The sequence below is a fragment of the Aptenodytes forsteri genome, unplaced genomic scaffold (assembly GCF_000699145.1).
Source record: "Aptenodytes forsteri isolate BGI_AS27 unplaced genomic scaffold, ASM69914v1 Scaffold82, whole genome shotgun sequence".
Taxonomy (NCBI): domain Eukaryota; kingdom Metazoa; phylum Chordata; class Aves; order Sphenisciformes; family Spheniscidae; genus Aptenodytes; species Aptenodytes forsteri.
The window spans coordinates 9,644,638-9,667,126 of NW_008795490.1; the positions used below are offsets into that span (position 1 = coordinate 9,644,638).

The following is a 22,489-nucleotide window of genomic DNA, read 5'->3' on the forward strand; positions in this document are numbered from 1 at the left end:
AAAAAAAAAAAAAAAAAAAAAAGGCAAGCCTTTTTCCCCTCTCTTAGTATTCTTTAACTGAATTCCTGTAGTAGGGGAAGTTCACTTTGAGATGAAGTTTCTGATAATGGGATTACATAAAGCAGGAACACTATTGATTCTTCTTTCATCTCCCCTCTTAAGAGCCTTAGGAAGTAATTGTTACTAAAGAGTGCATTGTGGAAACAGGCTATGCAAGAAGTCTTAGATGAAGAGTCAGCAGAGAAAAATAATTGCTCTGAATGTTCTGTTCCTCAGGGTGATAACGTGCTTATCAACACATATAGCGGAGTGTTAAAGATTTCGGACTTTGGAACTTCAAAGAGACTTGCAGGAATCAACCCATGTACTGAAACTTTCACTGGTATGTTCCCAGAGGGGAGACTCTTTCCTCCCTCGAACTGTGCATGTCGGGTCAGAATGCACAGCTGCTGAACTTCCATTGACTTTGAATCAATATAAAAGGTCGCTGCAAGAATAATTTTTTGTATACCTAATCTTAAGCTATACGCTGTACTTGTATGCACTGTTCAAAGAGAATGCTGTTTTGGAGTTCCACTTGAGACAGGAAAGTCCTCTACCACAGAAGAGCTGTGTCTTTCCTATGTTGTATTTGAGTCTGTCTCTTCTGTGTGCGTGGCTTTTTCATCTTGCTGATCGAAGGCTAACTTTTTTTTTTTCTTTCATGACTGGCTTGGACATCCTGGCTTCATCTCCAGAATTGCTTATCCTACAGAGCCTGCCATTAACTTGATCCTCATTCTGCTTGATAATTTGATTTGGATGTTAAATCATGCAGTGGCACTGCATTAAACAATTATGCAAAATGAGAAGTGACTGTTATTATAATTCCATCCTCTGCTCTTCCATTTCTGCTCTAAATGGAACAGAATGCAGAATGATGTATCGGGTTGATTCCCTTCCTTCAGAAAAAGTGTTCATATCACCTGCTGGTTTAGGTTCAGATTTCAGGTTTCACTTCCTTTTCCTCTCTGGGTGCAATTCAGAGTGATCTTCCTTATTTTAATCTTAATCTGTAATACAGTAAATGAAAATTATGTCTGATCCAAAGCTCATTGAAACCTCTTAATAATTGTCATTGACTTTGAAAAAGCAGTATCATCAGATCAGTAGATGATATCAGATGCTTTTAGTACAAGTAATATTTTTAATAGTATTTTGAGATTTATGTAGAATGCATATGGAAATTTTTGAATTTTGAATAATAAAGAGTATTTTTCTTAACTGTCCCGATATTGCTTACTCCCCAGTGATTTTTGTTCCTCTTGTCCTTTAGCTATCTATTTGCATCATTGACTGGCTTGACATCCTGGCTTCATCTCCAGAATTGCTTATCCTACAGAGCCTGCCATTAACTTGATCCTCATTCTGCTTGATAATTTGATTTGGATGTTAAATCATGCAGTGGCACTGCATTAAACAATTATGCAAAATGAGAAGTGACTGTTATTATAATTCCATCCTCTGCTCTTCCATTTCTGCTCTAAATGGAACAGAATGCAGAATGATGTATCGGGTTGATTCCCTTCCTTCAGAAAAAGTGTTCATATCACCTGCTGGTTTAGGTTCAGATTTCAGGTTTCACTTCCTTTTCCTCTCTGGGTGCAATTCAGAGTGATCTTCCTTATTTTAATCTTAATCTGTAATACAGTAAATGAAAATTATGTCTGATCCAAAGCTCATTGAAACCTCTTAATAATTGTCATTGACTTTGAAAAAGCAGTATCATCAGATCAGTAGATGATATCAGATGCTTTTAGTACAAGTAATATTTTTAATAGTATTTTGAGATTTATGTAGAATGCATATGGAAATTTTTGAATTTTGAATAATAAAGAGTATTTTTCTTAACTGTCCCGATATTGCTTACTCCCCAGTGATTTTTGTTCCTCTTGTCCTTTAGCTATCTATTTGCATCATTAGTGCACCTAAATAAAAAAATGAGTATGTTTTAAACAGGCACCCTTCAGTATATGGCACCAGAAATCATAGACAAAGGACCACGTGGCTATGGGAAGGCTGCAGACATCTGGTCTTTGGGATGCACAATCATTGAGATGGCTACAGGGAAGCCCCCGTTTTATGAACTGGGAGAACCACAAGCAGCTATGTTTAAGGTCAGACATCTTCCTTGTACAACTCAGACCAGTATTTGTAAACACAGGAAATCTTATGACTGTGTTGGAGAACCTAGAATTAGAGATTGCAGGAAAAGAAGATAAAGGAAATGCTTGGTTAGTGAGGATGTTACGAAGAATGAGCTGATTCAATTTGAGTGGGAGTGCTGTGTAGTTTTGAAGAGGGTAATGGAGCAATAGCAGCTATTCAGCAGCCTGGGTGTTTTAAAAAAAAAAAAAACCAAACCAAACAAAAAAACCCAAAAAACTGAGAAAAGCAGCAGTTTTCTGCTTTGCGAGAGCCTCTACTTGCAATTGTGGGGGTTTTAATGTCATTCTTTATACAGTTTGTAATAGTTTTTTTTCTCTCTGAATTAATAAACTAGTTACAGAAAGATAAATTCAAAACTTGAGAACAACATACCGCTTTTATTATCTAAACACTTTTTTAATGCTACTTAGTGTTTGGGAAAAGAACAGTGTAGACCATTGTTTCTCCCTTTATTTGTCTCAGGTGGGAATGTTTAAAATACACCCAGAGATTCCTGAATCCATGTCTGCAGAAGCCAAGGCTTTCATATTGCGTTGCTTTGAACCAGATCCTGATAAACGAGCTTTTGCTCATGAGCTGCTTATAGATGAATTCTTGAAGGTTTCGAGCAAAAAAAGAAAGTCCCCATCAAAGCTCTCAGGTAAGTGTTGCTAAACTCAATCTGGAATTTTTCTCTTGTCGATGATACTGTTTCCTGAAACTGCTGTCTTTAAGATGAACACAGCAGATCTCCATCCCAGGTGAACATTCAGTTGTAACCTTCTGTTCTAGCAGCTTGCTGCAAAAACACTGTTGTAGCAGAATTCCGTTACCATGTTGTCACAGAGGTGAATTATATAAATATTTCTAATATAAGGTTTCTAAAAGTCTGTTTATGGTTTTGTGCAGCTTTTGTGTTTGTGGTTTGGGGTTTTTTTATTTGCATATATTTTCACTCAAAGAATGTTTGCACAGAGTACATTTTGTGCAAGGTTAGAACATGCTATTGAGCCTCAGGGGGCTTTTCTACATGAGCAAAATAATCTTTTTACCATAGCAAATGTGCATGCACTGCATTATTTTTGTTTCACATACTCATTTCCTGTAGTGTTCTAAATTATGGAAAGTAACAAAGGAGTTTTGAGAGTATGAATGACATATTCTATGTGTGTGCATACGTACATCTGAAAATATCCTCTGTATATTTTTAGCATGATACCCCAAAGAAATAAAAATACCAGGTAAAGGAGATGACACTGGATGAGCACTTCTAACGTAGTTTCCACCCCGCAGGTTAAAATTAACTTTAAATCGCAGTAAATTACACTTTTAGAGATTGCAGGCAGGAGAGTCTAGATAGCCCATAAAAATGGGAAGAGAGTTATCCTTTAGACTATGCTTATTTTCTCAGTTAATTTCAGCACATTTAACTTTCTTTTTTTCTTTGCTTTTCTCCACAGTTCTTTCAGCTAACACAAATGGTGAGTTTTAACATACTTCTCTATCAAAACATAACTGTGTAGATACTATAGTTATCACTTCTTCTGGTATAATTTGTCACACTAAAATGCTGCAAAGAGAAGTGGACACAATTATGAAAATAAGTGACCTTTCTCTGTTAGAAACCTCTAATTCATTGTGCAAATTTAAACTACTATTTGTAATCCTACCAGACTATGGCTTAATTGTCTAGGCATGTGGGTAATACAGGTTAGAAGAGCTGCATTGTTGTTATAGGGCCATTTAGTGGAAACCTGAACAGGAAACCAAATGGCTGTTTTATAGTAGCAATAGAGCCAAGGTTTGTAGAGAAAGATAACATAGATTTTTATTAGGCTAAATTCTATAATTGAAAAAAGCGGAGTGCATTTGAGACGCCTTGTTAGGCCTGGGTACAGGATAGTCATCTCTTTCAGGAAATGAACTGGGGGTGGGGAGGGACCCGAACACATAGTTACCTTCATGCTTAGTTGCTATCAAAGTACATTTTGAAATGTGCACGTGTGAAATAGGTATGAATAGTTTCTTGCAGCAGCAATGTGTGCTCTGGATTTAAAAACCAAAAGTTCGAACTTAACATGCATGTTTATTATTAATCAAAGACTATGAACTAATTAAACTTGTACAAAACTATCTGATAAAGAAATGTATCTTATATGTGTTATAGTATATATACTTATATATATTGTATATATAAATATATCTATTTATACACACACATAAAATTAAGATCTTGGAAGGTGCTTGGATGACTTACCCTGTAGAAACATTTTGCTACTGCTGAAAGCGTGTACTCGTGATATGAGATGCACGTTCACTCCAGTGGTGAAGTTCTGTAAGTGAACTTGCAAAAAGCCCAGCATTTCCGTATCTCAGGAGGCTTTTGAATAAAAACATAACTGCAAGATAACTCTATTCCAGAAGAATAAGCTTTAGGAGTTTTTTGTCAGTTTTGTTTTAATACTTTGTATTGGTGTGGGGGAAGACTGGAGTCTTTCCTTCTGTTTCCTCTGAAAGAATAACCTTTTCACTTCAGAACTGTGATGGCACTATTACACTCTAATTTCTGAATATTCCCATACGAATAGAGTATCTTCGGAGTATATCCTTACCTGTCCCTGTTCTGGTGGAAGATACAAGTAGCAGCAGTGAATATGGTTCTGTCTCACCTGATACAGAATTAAAAATTGATCCATTCTCTTTCAAAACAAGAGCCAAATCCTGTGGAGAAAAAGATGGGAAGGGAATCCGGTCCCTTTTTCTGAGGTAAAGAGCTATCTGGCATTTATGTTACACAGTAGATCAGGAATGTGTGCATTGGGGTGGTTTTTATAAAGTTTCTTTTCACTGAGTGCCTTTCATTCAGCATCCCAGATGAAAATTTTGAGGATCACAGTGCACCTCCTTCACCTGAAGAGAAAGATTCTGGGTTTTTCATGCTGAAGAAGGATAGTGAAAGGAGAGCCACCCTTCACAGAATATTAACTGAGGACCAAGAGAAGGTGGTGAGGAACTTGATGGAAGCTTTGGCTCAGGTAAAGTAATTTCAGAAGGCAGCAGAAATTTTATGCAATTTGAAGACTTACCTGCAATTACCTGGAACTTTTGAAATGACACATAGTAAAGCAATTAAAAAATAAAGTTTGATTAAACTAAAAAGCATACACCATGTAAACTTTCACAGTTTATTGTTTTATTTGGGCTATTAAAAATAGGCTTTAAAATTGTTTATGCTGCATGACATATGCCTTTTCTGTTGTTTCTAAATATTATATGTATACCTGGATATTAGTGCTGGCCAGACAACAGAAAAACATGTTTTCATGATACTATATTTTGCCAGTGATTTTCAAATGGGACTAACTGAGGCTGTCAGGTCAACTCATGTAAGATAGATCATCCCCAGGAGATGATTACTTTGCCACCCTTTCAGAGTTCTGTCTTCTGGCTGACTGGTTTGACGGAGGAAGGTTTAGGTCTTTTGGCCTGCTCTGGCCTTATGTTAGGTTATTGCGTAGAAAAAATGGGACTGACTAGTACACCATTGCCTTCTAGCCAACAGCCATAAAAGGGGAAAGAGGGGACTAGGGAGAAAATAAATTGCAGCTATTCTTCACAGCAGTTGGGAGCGCATATGGAGGGAAGGGAAGATGGAGTAACAGTGGGAGCTACAGCAAACAACAAAATAATTGCAGAATGACCTTTTGGCATTCCTTTGTGGGGATGATTCATGATGATGTATTAGTTCAGGATGACACTGAATGAATTACAGGTCTTGACCACACTGCTCAATGTTGCAACACTGTAATTGGATGACATGATTTTTTGTTCTTGTTTGTAATGTGTGTGTTAGTTAATTGACTCACTTCATTCTCAAGGTTAAGTATTGCTGGTCTAAACCATATTTGTATAGAATGTGACAACTCATCTTCTGTTTAGAACTCATGTACTGTTTAGAAACTGATGCAAGTCAATATGATTCTTATGCATGTACTACAGTTAATGTAATTGGAAATTGCTGCCATACCAATAAAAAGAGCTGCTAACTCTTGGTGGGGGAGGGAGGAACCCACAGTTGTCCTGGTAACTATAGAAAGTGTTAAAATAGAAGGCAGTAAGAGAAATGCCTGTGATCTGTGCTTTGCTAGAGTGTTGCTATAACAGACTCAGTTGTTAGCGTGTGTATGAAAGGAATAATCAGTGATTGTGAGAGGCTGAAACTCAATCACAAGATCCAGAGAGGGTGCTTGGTGTTTCATGCCTTCCTCAGCTGGGGCTGGAACAGCCCAAGATAGGAGCAGAGACACGGAGTTGTAGAGCCAAAGAGTTCAAAGCATACGTGCATGGGACTATCTGCCCTTCAAGAGGATGCAGAACTTTGATTCCCAAACACCGTTTTCTCCCTTGAGAGAGGGACTGTGGTCAAAGAGTAGGAAACTTACTCAAACCACCAGAAAGTGGTAGTAACTGCAGTTAAGGGAAGTTGAGTTGGCTTCTTGTTACGTCCTGCTTAAATGCAAGTTACCAATAGATGCAAGCCTGACTCGTTTGTTAGGCCTCATCAGGATTTAGGCTTCGACAGTGCTTTTCCCTTCACAAAAAGGTTTTCATAAGAACAATTTCAACAAAGTCATTGGGTGTGGGGGCTAGGGGAGGAGAATGACCCTCCCAAAATAGGTCACTGTTCCTTATTAGGGAGCCGTACTGGTTGACCTGTCCCCAGCATGCCTGGGGATGGACTTGGATCCTCTCATCCAGGGCTGCAGTGCGTTGTGTGTCCACCTATCTGCCCTAATGGCTTTTTAATTGTTTACACAAAAAGGAGATCAGCTACTGCAGGACAGAGTGAGGGATCCACTTCAGTATAGCCAATCGTCCAAATCAAAGCGGATCAGGATCAGGGGCTAGTGTCTTTTATCTCAGAGATGGGTGCTTTAGTCAGTGGAATGTTTGACTGCTCTAGAGTTTTTTTTAGTCTCTCTCTCTCTCTCTGATCAAAATTAATTAACTATAGTTAAAACCTCAGTGTTATTGGGGAGCTCTAGAGCTTTTTTTTTTAGTCTCTCTCTCTCTCTCTCTGATCAAAATTAATTAACTATAGTTAAAACCTCAGTGTTATTGGCAAACAGAGTTCTTGATGTCTGGCCAGCTGTAACATTCATGGCATAAAACTGGCAAATACAACAGAACCAAACACCGTATGTCCTTCTGTTATGGAAATCAATGTTAGATATCTTTAGTCTATATAAATAATTACTTCACTTCCTTCAGAACAAGCATCTAATACTTCATGTTGAACAACTAGTATGGTTTTCTATCTCTGGCTTAATTAAAATTTGGAATTGAAATTTGTATTCAGTTGACATAACTTTACTTTAGAGAGTAAGTACAGTTCTCTACTTCCTAGTTACTTATGGTGGTTATTCTGATGAATGCTTTTGAGCTTTTTGCTACTTTGGTAGCTCATGCAAAAACACAAAAGCTTTTAAAAATAGGCATATAAATATTTGTAATAGAAAGGTGACAGATTTGTAGACCTGTGCTAAGGATAGGTAAGTGTAAAAGTTCCATATCAAGGGAAATTATGTAGGAAAGAACTAGTCTTTTTCTGAGCCTTCTATGTAACTTTGACTAATCACTTCTTTTAAATGCTACTGTGGGAGTTCGCATGTTGTCTCTCAGAGGCACTCTGAAATTAGAGGCACTGCAAAGTACATGTTTGTTTGCAACTAAGAGTAATTTGTAGTATTCAGTGCACATCATATTTATTCATATCTTTTCACTCCTGTACAATGAGACATACAGACTAGAATGTGCACGTATACTTCAGCAACTGATATAAAACAAAACCAGCTACTTGCTTGTCCAGTAATCTGCATTAGCAGGGAGCTCAGTGGTAGAAGTCTGTGCTGCTGTAGTTATGCTGCTACCATTATCTGACCTGCAGCTGCACCTTTCCCTTAACTGTAGCAGTAGAGTTTCTGAAAATCCGTATTGCCAACTGATGTTATTGGCTAAAGTCCCTCTGGGTGTATGTTTCAAAAGATGGCTATCAAAGCTATTTCTTTTCCTCTCTCTTCTACCAGGGAGCCGAAGAACCCAAGCTAAAATGGGAACACATCACGACGCTTGTTTCCAGCCTCAGAGAGTTTGTACGGTCCACTGATCGTAAAATCATCGCAACCACTCTTTCAAAACTGAAACTGGAGTTAGACTTTGACAGCCATGGTATCAGTCAAGTGCAGCTCGTGCTGTTTGGTTTTCAGGATGCTGTAAGTTGTCATTTTTACTAAGAACTTTGTGCACCAAAACTGCCAAAAAAAAAGCTAGAAGCCAGAAGCAAACAGAACTTCATTAGCTTCTATCCAGAGTTACTGAAACAATATTTGAGGGCTTTGAACCTGTAATAACAAAAACCCAGCCCACAGCCATGACTTGGTTGGGTTGCCGTGTGATCCTTTGGCAGGACACAGACTCTGAACGCAACTGTTGAGATTTTGCTGATTAAAGATCTAGAAGGTTCAGCATAGTTGTGTAAACGTTATGTCATAATACTAAAGCAGGAAAGCCTTTTTTTAAAAAAAAAAACAACTCATTTTGGAGGGTTTTCTGCTAAATAAGACCAACACTGTATGTCAGGCTTATCCTACATAAATGCAGATCTCTTGAACTTGACTTCTCTTATAACTAATACATTAAACCACTCTATACCCCAATAGTAGTCTGTCTACCTTATAATATCATATTGAGTTTTTATTCTAGTATTTTTGGTTAGCATCAGATTTCTGCCAAACTAGACACTTTCATTTCAATTTATAATAAGCAGGATAAGAAGGAAGAAAAATAGGTTACTTTTCTGTCAACAATTAATGCAAAATTTATGATTTCCTATAGTGAGCAATCAAACACACACATGAATACCTCTTAAACAGCTAGTTTACCAAAAGCAAATGTTTTTTCTTCTTAAGCTATGTATTTAAATGTTAGTTCACAAGCAATTAGGCTTAATGATTAAGCTAAATAGCCAACATGGGAGGGTGCAGCTGTGCTGGGCATCACTTGTCCAGACTGAAGTCATGTAGTAAAAATGAAATGACAATCCAAGTAGGCATTTGAGGTGGATGATTCTATTAACATTTAAACCTGGGGCACTCTGACAAGTAAGAGAGCTGTCAGGAAGGATTGCATAGCATGTAAACTGTTTGTTGCATAGACTACGCTGACAAGAATTAGATGCTGTTTACAAAAAAAAACCCCACCCTAATGTGTGAAATGAATCTGTAAAAGAGAGGTTTCCACAAAGCAAAGTTTTCTCTTTGAGTCTTCACTTCGAGTACACTTCAGCTCTCTACTTATCCTGGTACTTCTACTGTTTTGACACTTGGAAGAAAAAAACCAAAACATACAAGGTCAAGAAAAAAATTGAGTGGGGAAAAGAACAAATATCTGGGCCCCCCACCCTAATGTGTGAAATGAATCTGTAAAAGAGAGGTTTCCACAAAGCAAAGTTTTCTCTTTGAGTCTTCACTTCGAGTACACTTCAGCTCTCTACTTATCCTGGTACTTCTACTGTTTTGACACTTGGAAGAAAAAAACCAAAACATACAAGGTCAAGAAAAAAATTGAGTGGGGAAAAGAACAAATATCTGGGTTAGTTTTCTGATGGAGATGTTGCTGGGCATCGGTTGGTGGTAATTGCCTGAGTCATGTTCTTTTCAATAAAAATTTTACCCTCTTCTGTTAGCTTCATCATTACAAGTTGCTGGTTTTTAACTGATGTATGTTTTTTTCATTACTATCTATCTATTATTTAAGAGGGATAACCCACAGAAAGTTCAAAGAAAAACTTTGCTTTATAAGCCCCCAGTCTTAATTTTTTGGACATACATTAGATTTCTATAGTAGAACACTGAAATCCAGATCAGTATCAAGGCCTCCCATGCTGCAGAGACTGGGATACTGCTAAAAGCGAGGGAAAGTAGTTCCCTTGTTCTCAGGACTTAATAACGTTATCTCAGGTAACAAGGTTTAATAATCACAATATCCTCATTGGAGCAACCAAGAAAAAGTAGTTTTGTGCTGTAATCTAAATAGCTAAATCACATTACTGTGGATTGTTGTGTTCTTGACAAAGTTATATTGTGCTTCTTCAGTAACTAAATAGGCTGCACTTAGCCATGTCAATGTCTTGGTAGGTGTCAGTATGGGAAGGTGCAAAGTGCTTGCAAACAGGAGTTGTGCTGCCTCGAAGGCCATGGGCAAGCCTTTGGGGCCCTTAGGCAGCTGCTGTCCAGGTGTCAGGCACAGGGCAGGCTCCCCTGGCGCTGCTGACAGCTCTCCAAATCTAAGCACAGTGTCCAAGTGCCATCTTGTGGCCGTTGGCAACAGAACTGAGGAGATACAGGTACTGTGGTGGGTTGACCCTGGCTGGCAGGTACAGGAAAGCCCCTATCCAGTCGCTCGTTCACTCCCTCCCAGCGGGATGGGGGAGGGAATCAGAAGGGCAAAAAGTGAGAAAACTTGTGGGTCAAGATAAAGACTGTTTAATAAGTGGGGGGGGGGCGGGGGGCGGAACCAAACAACAAAACACAAGTGATGCAAAAGCACAATCCCTCGACCAGTATACTAATGCCCAGCCAGTCCCTGAGCAATGGCTCCTTTGGAAAAACTACCCCTCTACTTTTATTGCTAAGCATGATATTATACGGAAGGGAATATCTCGTATATGGAAGGGAATATCTCTTCAGTCAGTTCAAGTCCGCTGCCCTGGCTGTGTCCCCGTCCAGCCTTTAGTGCACCCCCCACCTACTCGCTGGTGGGGCAGTGTAAGAAACAGAGAAGGCCTTGACACTGTGTAAGCTCTGCTCAGCAATAGCTAAAACATGGGTGTGTTATCAAGGCTCTTTTAGTCACCAGTCTGAAACATAGCACCATATGGGCTGCTGTGAAGAAAATTAACTCCATCCCAGCGAAACCCAGTACAGGTACCTACATAAATTACTGCATTGCTGAGTACTGTTGCTTTGGGGCAGTGATAATAATATGATTAATAACATTTATTAACTCTGAAATACATTCTGAAGGCATAATTTGTGTAACTTCAGTCATTTTTTACAGAGAGGTTATCACAATGTGAGAGAATTAAACTACTCCCTTTTTTAGGAAGACCTGAGTTGAAGTATCTTCTTACCACGTTTTTTAGTAAGCAGTAGCTGCTACTTTTTTTATAAGGCTTTGAGTACCTTCATAATTTTCTAAGTACAGTTACGTTTGTATCTTCCTGCAACTTCTTGAATTCTACTCCTACAGAGCCTGTTGCTTTGGACTGCTTCCGTGCCTGGAAAACAGCACCATGTCTGTTTCGTGCTATTGCCGCTTACTGCGGTTAGGCGTTTCATTGTAGCACTATAACCCCCGCCCCGCTTCTTCTCTGTCATTTAGGAGTTGGAAAACAATTCCCCCAAGGTAGAGACATTCTTGCAAGTGGCATGGAGCATCCATGGGGCACCTGGGAATATGGCTAAAAGCGGTTTGAAAGCAGGCCTGTAGGGAATTAGGAGCAACCCCGTGTAGAAAACTGTCTCATTGTACAAAGTAAAAAGTAGAAGGAAAGAGAAAATGGCACAGCATACAAATGAAGCCCCCTGACTATTTAAACTAATGTTAATTAACTATTTTCTGAATGAAGAAGGAGCAGCATTACATTAGTTCTTTGATATTTCCTACAATTGTACTTTAAATTAGATAAGTATTGCTCAGAGCAAGCAGCGAAAATGATGCCAAAAAAACCCCAAGATTAATTAGCTTAAGTTACAAGTCTTTCATGATATAGTCCTTGGTATTTTTCTTGCTCACGTTCTTTTTAAGTTTCCCTCCACACCCATGAAGGTTCAATAAACTTCAATATTGCAGTTGTCAAAAATCACAACACAAGAACTTAGTACTTGATTAAAAAATACAAAATACTGCATGACTTGTAATAAAATGGTGGAAGTTGGCAATGTTACTGTTTCCTTCATTTAATGACAACATGAAATAGTTTTAATCACCTGCTTTGATACAGCATCTATAAGTTCAAACACTTTATATAATGCTGACGTATATTACAGTTTTAAATTTGGGGGGGATATAATATCTGAACTGACTTCTCTGTTGCTAGGTCAATAAAGTTCTCCGAAATCATAACATCAAGCCACATTGGATGTTTGCATTGGATAGCATAATCAGAAAAGCTGTGCAGACTGCTATTACTATTCTGGTCCCAGGTGAGTCATTTCTTAATACTCGGCAAATATTTATTGGCTGATCTCTTTAAACGTGCTTTAGAGCTGTGATTATGATGCTTCACTTAAGATTTTGAAACTAGCGGTGGCCTTTTTCCTGTTCACTGTCTGTTTTGCAACTCAAAAACTAATCAGAGTATTGTCCAAGTTATTTTGGAAAGCACCTTTCCAAGATGCATCATCTAAACAATTCTGCAACACAGTGAGCTGTAGTAGGCTAAGGTGCTCTGGGGCCCAATTTTTTTGAGGTGCACAGTGCTGCCTCTTGAAATCCAAAGGACAGACCGCTTGCCAGAATGCCATTTTTGGAAGGTGTTTTACAAAGTGCAGATTAACAATGTGCTTTTTGGAGCGCTCAAAAGTCTCTCTGGCTCCTGGTCAGAAGCTGTCTAAAGCAAACAAAAAAAACCCCCAAAATAAACAAACAAAAAAATGTGCAGTCCCTGCAGTTTGAATATTGTATTTTGAATGTTGTGGAAGTAGAATGTGTGACTTAGCTGAGGGAAGGAGTCTGTGTAGAAGAAACTGTAGCCCATTCTGTTATTACTCTATCTATTTCCAGAGTTAGTTTCTCTGCTGCTTCTTAACTTCTAAGCTTGTGATTCCACCATTCCCTACATTGGAATTAATGGTGAAACTTTCAAATCATACAATTTAATGCTTTAAGTCTGAAGTCAGAATACTTATGTACCTGTTTTCTGCAGTGGGTTAAGTCTGAAATTATCAACAAGGGGATCTGAAAATTCCAACAAAAGTTACAGCTCTTCCTGTTCTCCTTGGTATTTTCCATATCCCCAGCACAACCAGCAAGGCATAAATAGGGTTTCTGTGTTACTTTCAAGTCATAAAGAAATCTGTCTTTTGATTAGAATGCTGAACACCTTTAACAGGCATGTACTTTATTGTTGTATAATAGGAGTACTGTAGAATTCCTCCTTAATAGACTCCTTTTTGCCATACAGCTCAGTATCAGTATTAATTGTACATGGTCAAGCTTAAACAAAAGCCTCTGTGCCCTAGTAGCTTTCAGGAACCGATCACCTGCCCCTCCCTAATTGCCTTGCCCTACTTCTGATTGCTTCTCCTTGCCGTTGTCTGACTTTTTTTCTTTTCTTTCTTTTTTTTTTTTTTCCCTATGAATGATGTGAAGATTTATCTCTGGCCTTAACACTTCTAAAAGTTATGTGATGTTTTAGGAGTGGTACGAAGCAGATATTGTATAGGTATAGTGCCTGGTAGTGAATAACGGCAAAATGAACTTCTGTTCTTACTAGCGTGATACAGAAGTTCAAAGCAAATTCAGACATATTTGCCTAGCAATAGTTGGGTAACTGCTATATAATAAATCTGCTTTCTTTAATTTAGAGGAAGCACAGCTCTGTTGATCTTAGTATGTTCAACCTTGAAAAAGGTATGTAGCATTGAAATGAAGAGACGAAATGGATCAAGGAACGAATGTCCCTTTTATAAAGAAGAGAAATGTACTTGTTAGTTCTTCAGCGGAAAGGACAAAACCCTACAAAAACCAAGTGTGATTCAGAAAAAAAGTATGTTTTGGTGAGGAGACTAAAGGGAGTGCTCAGCAGTAAAAAGCCACAATTGAAGGAAGGAAGGAAGGAAGGAAGATTTATATTAAATGGTTAGAATTAACAAACAGATGTTGTTGCAATAATAGGTTTTGTAGGAGTATAAGATCTTGCGTGCATATCCTTGCATACCTGGTAAGCTCTGGTAGGTAGTTTAAACAGGGAATAACAGAAACCAGAGTACACGTATAGCTTTGTGTCTGCCGTTTTGTGGATGTACATCATTACAAAATAGGCAGTGTTCCCTCTGGTAAGTAGAAGGGAAGTGTGCCACTTTTGATTGTCAGGAAAGGGGTCAGTTTGTTATTTCCTCTCTATATCTTTGGGTACAATTTTTTGGTAAATAAGGTATTCTTATAATGAGAGAATGCTAAATATGCCAGAATAGCAACAACAAGAATAGCTGGATATAAGAGAAATAATGGTTATTTGTTTAATAAAACATTTCAGGTCAGACACATAAGAAATTACAAACCACTGCGAATGGAATAAAGCAAAAGAAAGTACTTCTGCACATAGTACTTCAGCACAATTTGACATGAAATGCTAGCCAAATCTGGAATCCTATTCATCTAGGTTTTTTGTTTAGGTTTGGTTTTTTAGAGCTTTTGAACATTTGATAGGCTAAATAATAATAAGCATAAACTAAGATGCTGTTACGGTCTGAGTGGTCTTAAACCCTTAGAAAATACCATCTGTTCTCTTGCTACAGAAATTTCAGGTCCGGTTTAACCAAAGCTGTAGGATGATCTGTAAATAGTCACTTAGGTCTGCTTTTGTTTTAATGTTTAACATCTTTAATAATTTTTCTTTTGCTTATATTTTAATGTTACTAATAGAATTGAGGCCACATTTTAGTCTTGCATCTGAAAGTGATACAGCAGATCAAGATGATATAGAAGCTGAAGAAGATCAAGATGAACAGCCTCAGAATCAAACTATCCAACAGCCTTGCATTGTCATGGAAGATGCAGTAGCTACCTCAGGTGTAAGCACACTCAGCTCTACGGTATCCCATGACTCCCAGGCTGCTCACAGATCACTGAGTGTCCAGCTGGGCAGGCTAAAATTGGAGACAAACAGGTAAGTCTGGACACCAGGAGACACCAGCCTACTTGTGACAGCATGTATTGTTTTGCTTTTAAAATATATGTGCTGGAATACTAGTGACAGTATCAAAATTCCATAGTACTGCAAGTTGTTCGTTTAAATGGTGGTCATTGTTTAGCTGTGACTGATCTATTAGTTTTATTCATTTCAGAACAATAGTGATGCAAGTTAAGGACAGTCTTGATTTCAGGTGCCCTTTCAAGGAAGGTGTGAAAAAATCGAGCTTGCTGCCAAGCTTCTGCTTTTTCTCTCCTTCGTATGTCGTGTATGGCTGATAAATGGTGTTATGTTTTGTTTCCATTAAGGCAGAACTTGCTGTTCTTTTCTATAGTTATTCTTGGGGAATGAACTCAAGCTGAAGTCGACAGCCACACATGAACTCCACAAGGAAACTGCTTCAGACTTGTTTTGTGCACAGAATTCACTGCAGCAGGATCTGTGCTTACCAGCAAGCATTACCTTTTTATTAAATAAATTTTGTTCATCAGAGAAAGATGGGAAAAATAGGTGTGTTGTTTAAAAAAAGAAATAAGCCAGAAATTTGGATATTGGGTTGGTTTGGGTTTTTTTTTTCCCAGAAATACACATATTCCACTTTAAACCCGAGAAGTGGTTCTTTTGGGTTTTTGTTTGTTTAAGAAATGTCAGAAACAAATCTCTGTCTCCATTACTTTATCCAAACAATTTTCTATATGATTTTGTTTTCTTTTCATTAAAATGTACCGGATAGTCTGTTTAAAGTAGATATTCTAGCTTTTGCAGCATCTGATTTATGACATTGGTTTTCTTACTAACCTCAGTAAAATATGACCTTGATAGAAAGAGAACATCTTCAATAAGACAGTTGTTATGCTTATAGAACATTCTTTGTAGTTACTGTTCCAATTTAAATTAAAATGTTAAATTGCACTTAAAACATGTCCAAAATTTTGCCATAATTAGAGTAATTCATTAGACTGTACTGTTTTTAATAAAGTATCAGTATTTTTTAGTTCTTTATGTTACAATTCATTTTTTTGCTTGTGATGACCACTGAGAAATATTTTTATTGCCTTATTGATACACTTAAAAAAATAAATACATAAATAATTTAGATTGGCTCACTTTACTTCCCAAGTTTATGATGGGGAGTAGCATCGGAAGTGATCAATTTGTAGAGGTACTGTTTTCTAGCCCTTTGATTTTGTAAATTTCTCAAATGAAAAGCCTTTGGCTAAATAATCACATCCTGTCATTCATGCAGAAATTTTGAGGTAAGTAATATGGACAGTTGTTTAACTATTAATTAAAGCTTTATTGGCATAAGCAGCAAGCAGTTATCAAGAGAAAATAGTTGATAATTTTATTGGCCCTGAAGGCCTTTTTCAACCAGAATGGATAGAGAAGGAATAAATTAACTGAAAGGTGGCTGCACACCTGTCTGGACAGAATATCAGTCTGCACCGAGATTAACCAAGCTGTGGGTGTGCGCAGAGGCACAAAACAGCTCTGTTCACATGCAGGATGGACTTGTTAAGAATTGTTAGCTCAGGTGTGGAAGCACTGAAATGCAACTATGCTGCTGGTAGGCCTGCATGCAAGCTAAAAGTAGGGCTAGATGTTTTTACAAAGCAATCATATGAGATGCAGTTTACTTCTGTGCAAAGACAGGTAAGGTGCTTTTGTGGCACATTCTCTAGCTGAATTCCAGAATGTCCCTATCTTTCAGTGTCCCAGAAAAAAAGTTGCAGTGCTCAACTGGTATAAATAAATTTAAAAAAAAAAAAAAGGAAACAAAATCATATGAAAATGGAACAGTTATTGCGTAGTTCTCAGGCTGACAAAGGCTTCAAGGAAGGGGTGAAAGTGCTGCGATTCTTTCAAGGCAGAACTTCGTAAGACTCGGAAGGCAGTGATAGGTTTGAGTGTGTTCTCCATGTACAATTTCTCTGACCAAGTTCCTGAATACGTATTGTTCACAAGTCCTCCTTTTTACTGAAACGCTTTTATAAAATAACAAATTGCAGCAGTTTCACATACTAATTTTCCATTGTATTCTGATTATTTTCCTTTGATCAGTTTGAAAGGTGCTGACCACTGAATCTCTCTGGGTTTCTCTCTGGGTTTGTGGTATGAAGGAAGTCAAACATGGGTTCCAATTTGTTTCTGCTTGACATTCTCAAAAGTAATTGCTTAGGAGAGGACACAAGGTATTTTGCCTCCTCTTTTCTCACTCTTCGTATAGCATAGGAGGGTAGGCACAAAGTTGCCTCGTATGTGAGGAAGGGACAGCCCTTGTGTGGATGAGAACGCATTTTCCCCATTTAAGAAATGCAACCGTGTTTTCATCACAGTTCCACCCTTGCCATGCCCTTGCAAACGTCTGCTGGAGAAACGTGAACGGGCATTTTTCCTTACAAAGGATTACGTCACAAAGTTTAGCCCTTGGTTTATGAAACACTTTGATAGTTGTTCTTCTCAGTTACACAGTTTTGTTTAAAGCAGAATGCTGGCTGTAGAAATTTCACTGAAATTTTATGGTACCATACCACCTGTTTAGTGGGTGGATGTGTATATGGAGGCTGGTGTGTTTGGGGCTTTTTGGAGGGTTTTTTTGGTTGGTTTTTAAAGAGCTATAGCTTTAGGAACCAGTGAATGTTTATGTCTTCATATAGGTCATAATAAGTCTATAGTGAGTGGATATTCGTATGAAAGCTGAAGAAGTCTGTCCTTGTCTATGTCAAGAGTTTTCTAGTTTAAGTGTTGTAAGATCTTCGCTTTCCTGAAAATTTGAAACTACTTAAGGAAACATGTGCTTCCTTCCCGTTACTTCACAGGTTATTGGAGGAGTTGGTTCAAAAGGAGAGAGAATTTCAAGTCCTCTTACATCAAGCTATAGAAGAAAAAGATCAAGAGATCAGAAACCTACGGCTTAGGTCACAGCCAATAGGTAAGCGAGAAGAGTTTTCAAGGAAAAGTTTCATACTGGCTACAGATGAAGACGGTGGCAGCTAAACTTCTGTTCTTTTTATTGAGCCAGTCTCAGCAAAGATGCTTTATTACGCTGCTTCTGGTAGGGTTTGCTCTGAAGTAAGAACGTACATTGTGGAAACGAATTACTGAATTTGTTAGTCACAGTACAAGGAATGGTATGATTTAAATATTTTTGATTGTGATTATATGGAAGCATGCAAGGCTCATATCCTACAGAATAAATACTATTTCTAAAGAGGATAATCTAGTATGTTTAGGTATGTGTTCTTTGAATTACAGACTGTTCCAATTGTTACACTGAAAGTACAAGAGGATCTAATCGGTGAGATGTAAATACAACTTAAAGCTTACTGAGGCAAGCTGAGTTTGATATGTATCTGCCCTGAAGAAGGTGGAAGTGCTAATGCATTTTGATGTTTCCGTGTAACGTGCTTGAAAGAAATGTTGCTTTCCAAAAGCAGCTGATCCTCAGTCTAAGGCATTGCCTACGCACCAATTGTATGAGTTACGCTGTACAGTTTAGTTAAATTGATGCAACAACATTAGTGCAGAAACAGTTACAGTGACATTGATGTGCCTTGAACTAGTAAAGTCATTTTCCGAGGAGGACAGAAAATGTATCTGTATCAATGTTCACACTACTTTAACTGTACCCCTAACCAAGTAGAGTAATTGGTGTATAACTGTCTGTAAACTGTAATTAAGTGTGTGCTTTGGGAATTGACATTTATCTTTATTTATGGGGGTACTGGTATTCTGAGCTTGAAGGGAAAGCTCACTGAAGAAAGTGCTTCAGCAGTCAAAAATGACAAGAGGTTGCTTTGGCAACTCAAAACCTTTTCTCCAAAATGCTTGTTCTAGATATTCCTGGATTGTCTGTCTGTCATCGTCATTCCACTGGCACAGGGACCGAAGACCCTGATCTCATAAACTGGTTGAGCGTTCAAGGAGCTGATGAGGCCACGATAAACAAGGTAGCAATGATTCAGTTCGCTCCCTGACACAGTTGTGGTACTGTTTTGTGACTTGATGCAAGAAGATGCCAAACCTTTTTGATTACTTTAGCACATTTTGAGAGATTAATTTGTTTTCAGAGGATAGGAAAAAGCCATGAATATGAAGGCCTTCATAAAAATACAGTATTGTTAATAATTCCTATATCTGATTAGGAATAAGGGAATAAAATGTCCTAGTAAATAGACAGTATTGCTTTGGTTCATAATTTTTCAGTGTCTTTACACATTGCAGCAGTTCCTGCTGATTATACCCTGGATACAGGGTACATGGTCACCCTTAGCTAAGTGTGTTGAAGTGAAATCTCCTGAAGTAGATCGGTCTGCTCTGCAGCAAACTATATAATTTTAGAGGTGTTGAGCATCTCAGAATTTCAGCTGACTTAGGAAAACCTGCACGTAGTTATCACCCCTACAGATCAGATCAAAGGTTCCTCGAAATTCAAGTACATCAAATTTAGATGCCACTTTTGAAAAGGTAGGTCTTAACTGTTGTGTTTAATTTCCTCATGGGTGAAATGTGGTATTAATTATGCTCTAATTCATGTTCATTAAAGTCTGTGACTCTGAGATATCAGTGATAACAATAGAAATGCCAGTTGACAAAAGTTTTGAGTAGCTGTAAAAGCATTACACCTTTCAAGTTGTGCCTGGTATGCCAATGTAGAGTATACAGTATAAAAATTAAGTAGTTTTACTGTAGTTCTAGAAACAATATGAATTAATCTGTTACATGTACCACATTTTGGCCCAGTTTTAGGTTTCTTCTAAACTTAAACTTCTATTTTTAAGGGCAGATGGTATATAAAACTTAAAGTTAGATTATATTTCTAACAAAATGTTCATTTAAACTTCTTTTTATAGTTCTTGGCTGAAGACTATACATTAATGGATGTTCTCTGCTATGTTACACGAGATGATCTGAAATGTTTGAGACTGAGGTAATGCTTCACAGTTAAATGAACTGTGCTGAGCAGGAATGTGTTTTGTGTTTTGTTACAATAACTGATGCTAAGCCTCTATTTATTGGATTGTGCAGTATTAATTTAAAATTTAAAACACTTTCCAGTATGTCTTTGTATACTGATGCATTCCTGATGAACAGCTGATGCTGTTTAAATTTTAAAATAAGCTTTTCTATTAAAGGAAAGCAAAGGGCAAATTTTAAAGTAAAGCTTTTACCTTACACCTGGTAACACTGGATATCCCATCAGAGCCTTGCTTTTTTTAAAAAGGTAGAGATAGCAAAACTTTCTGTAGTGTGTCATCATCATCAAACTTAGAAATACTACTCATGGACTGCAGCTAATACTAGATTTCACCTAATCACGCCAGGTGTGTGGGTCACTGCCGAACCAAGGTTAAGTAGAAACAATGGAAGTTATCAAACACTGTGTGTGCCTCATCAGTTTAAAAATAACTAACTACATAAAAATTTAAAAAAGAAAAAGGCAGGTGTTAAGATTTTTTCATAATTGACATTTTCATAATGTTGGAAGTCTGCTGTGGGTTATGCAGGTCCTTTGGACCAGAAGTCTGAATTCCAGAAAGCAGGCATCTGAAAAGTGTAAAGATTCCCCTTGTACTGTAATCAGAAATGGACTCTGTTCTCTATTTGAGTATTGCGTGTTGAATGTCACCTTTGATCAGCCTTCCCACTGAATTTCATTGGTCAAAAAAAGAGCAAGAAAATCAGAAGGCACCTAAATTGGAATGCTTTCAGGCTAGAGAGTATCTTTGTACCTGAGCATCTTTATGGTTTTTCTTTACAGAGGAGGAATGCTATGCACGCTCTGGAAGGCCATCACTGACTTTCGAGAGAAACATGCCTGACACTGAAATTTTTCTTCGCTTCTCTGCAGAGAGGAAAAGATTTCCTTTCAGCACAGAGCAGGTGTGCCGTCAGAAGGACTGTTGCACTTTAATCCAGTATTTGTTTACCAATGTTAAAAACACTGCAGCTTCCTGACTGCTTTTAATCCTATAATCCATAAGGAATCTGTAAACAACCTGCAACGTTATTTTACTTTAAATGTTTTTACATGCAAGTTTTTCAAAAATAAAAAAAAAACCCAAAACCCATTATAAACTCATAAAATATTGTAGTTAAAGTAACTAGATGTTAATTTCATGAAAAAACTGTACATCACTGGAACAAAACCAAAATGTGACAACTTCTCAAGTTTCTTTTTCTTTGTAATATATCTCAATAATCTGTAGTAGAACTTCATAATTTCAATCATAATTAGATATTTTTCTTTTAGTGTGCAAGACCTAAAGGTAACTGTTTTTACCTACTTCCCTTCATAGTTTAATATTGTTTATTTTTGGTAATTTAAGTTCTATGGTGCATTTGTTTTAGAGTTGTTTATGTACTACTGAACTGTACCAGTTGCATACACCTGAACCACAGTAATGTTAGCTTGTTCTAAAGCTATCTCTGACATACACAGTTGCAAATAAAAAGAACCTGAGACTTACTTTTTTCTGTATTTTTTGACTTTTAAAATAATAAAGGTGTAGAACTGGAAAATACTGGAATAAAAAAGAGGAAAAAATCATACTGAGTATCAAGGGAACCTTTCTGACACATTAAAGTTACTGTGATTTGAGTTTGATAATCACAGCATTGAATATTTTATTGGTTTTCCTGGTCAGTCTAATTCCTGCACTGACAGTCCAGGGCCAAACAAAATTCTTCTCCGAGTGCTCTACTTGACTTGAGAAATGAACGTCCTGCCTCCATGCACTGAATAGTGATTGTGGCCTGTTGTTTTCTTCTGCTTTTGTTGATGCAATATGTCTTTTTTCACATATAATGAAAAAGGATGGTGGATATTCCCTGTCCATCCACTCTCATTGTCACTCCAGCATTCTGGCGCTGGGTATCATCAGATTCTTATGGGGCAGCTGCAAAAAATTCTATTGTGAGTAAGACTTGCCTGGACAGAAGCTGCTTCTTTCTTCATAAGCCTTGGTAATCAGTGAACAGCTTATGCCCTGAATTTTTCAGGTCTAGCAAGTATTTTCAAAGAAAATTAAATATTTTTTTCTAAACATAAACATGTTGTCCTAACATCTATGTAGTAATTTTTGCTGACTAAAAAACAACAATTACGTATAAAAAAATAGGCTAAACAAAGAACATTAGATTAAACATTAGGAAGTGTTTTGATTGTCTAGAGCTCAATGACTGTGATGATGATATGGTCAAGTGTTTATGGGTAAGGATGAGGGGGAAGGCCAACGAGGCAGATATCCTGCTGGGAGTCTGTTACAGACCACCCAACCAGGATGAAGAGACGGATGAAGCGTTCTACAAGTGGCTGGCAGAAGT

At 37.6% G+C, this 22,489-nt stretch overlaps 1 protein-coding gene across 1 annotated transcript in view; it reads left to right on the plus strand.

Moving 5' to 3' along the window:
* MAP3K5 (mitogen-activated protein kinase kinase kinase 5) overlaps window positions 1-21,626 on the plus strand; it is an 83,098-nt gene extending 61,472 nt beyond the window's left edge. Inside the window, exons 17-29 of the mRNA XM_009281577.2 lie at window positions 277-382; window positions 1,999-2,156; window positions 2,671-2,848; window positions 3,648-3,668; window positions 4,776-4,953; window positions 5,054-5,222; window positions 8,274-8,459; window positions 12,347-12,452; window positions 14,896-15,139; window positions 17,983-18,095; window positions 19,001-19,113; window positions 20,017-20,093; window positions 20,925-21,626. Coding sequence (XP_009279852.2) covers window positions 277-382; window positions 1,999-2,156; window positions 2,671-2,848; window positions 3,648-3,668; window positions 4,776-4,953; window positions 5,054-5,222; window positions 8,274-8,459; window positions 12,347-12,452; window positions 14,896-15,139; window positions 17,983-18,095; window positions 19,001-19,113; window positions 20,017-20,093; window positions 20,925-20,985 — 1,710 coding nt within the window. The 3' untranslated portion in view covers window positions 20,986-21,626. The remainder of the gene's footprint in view (window positions 1-276; window positions 383-1,998; window positions 2,157-2,670; window positions 2,849-3,647; window positions 3,669-4,775; window positions 4,954-5,053; window positions 5,223-8,273; window positions 8,460-12,346; window positions 12,453-14,895; window positions 15,140-17,982; window positions 18,096-19,000; window positions 19,114-20,016; window positions 20,094-20,924) is intronic.
* Window positions 21,627-22,489: the final 863 nt, after the last annotated feature.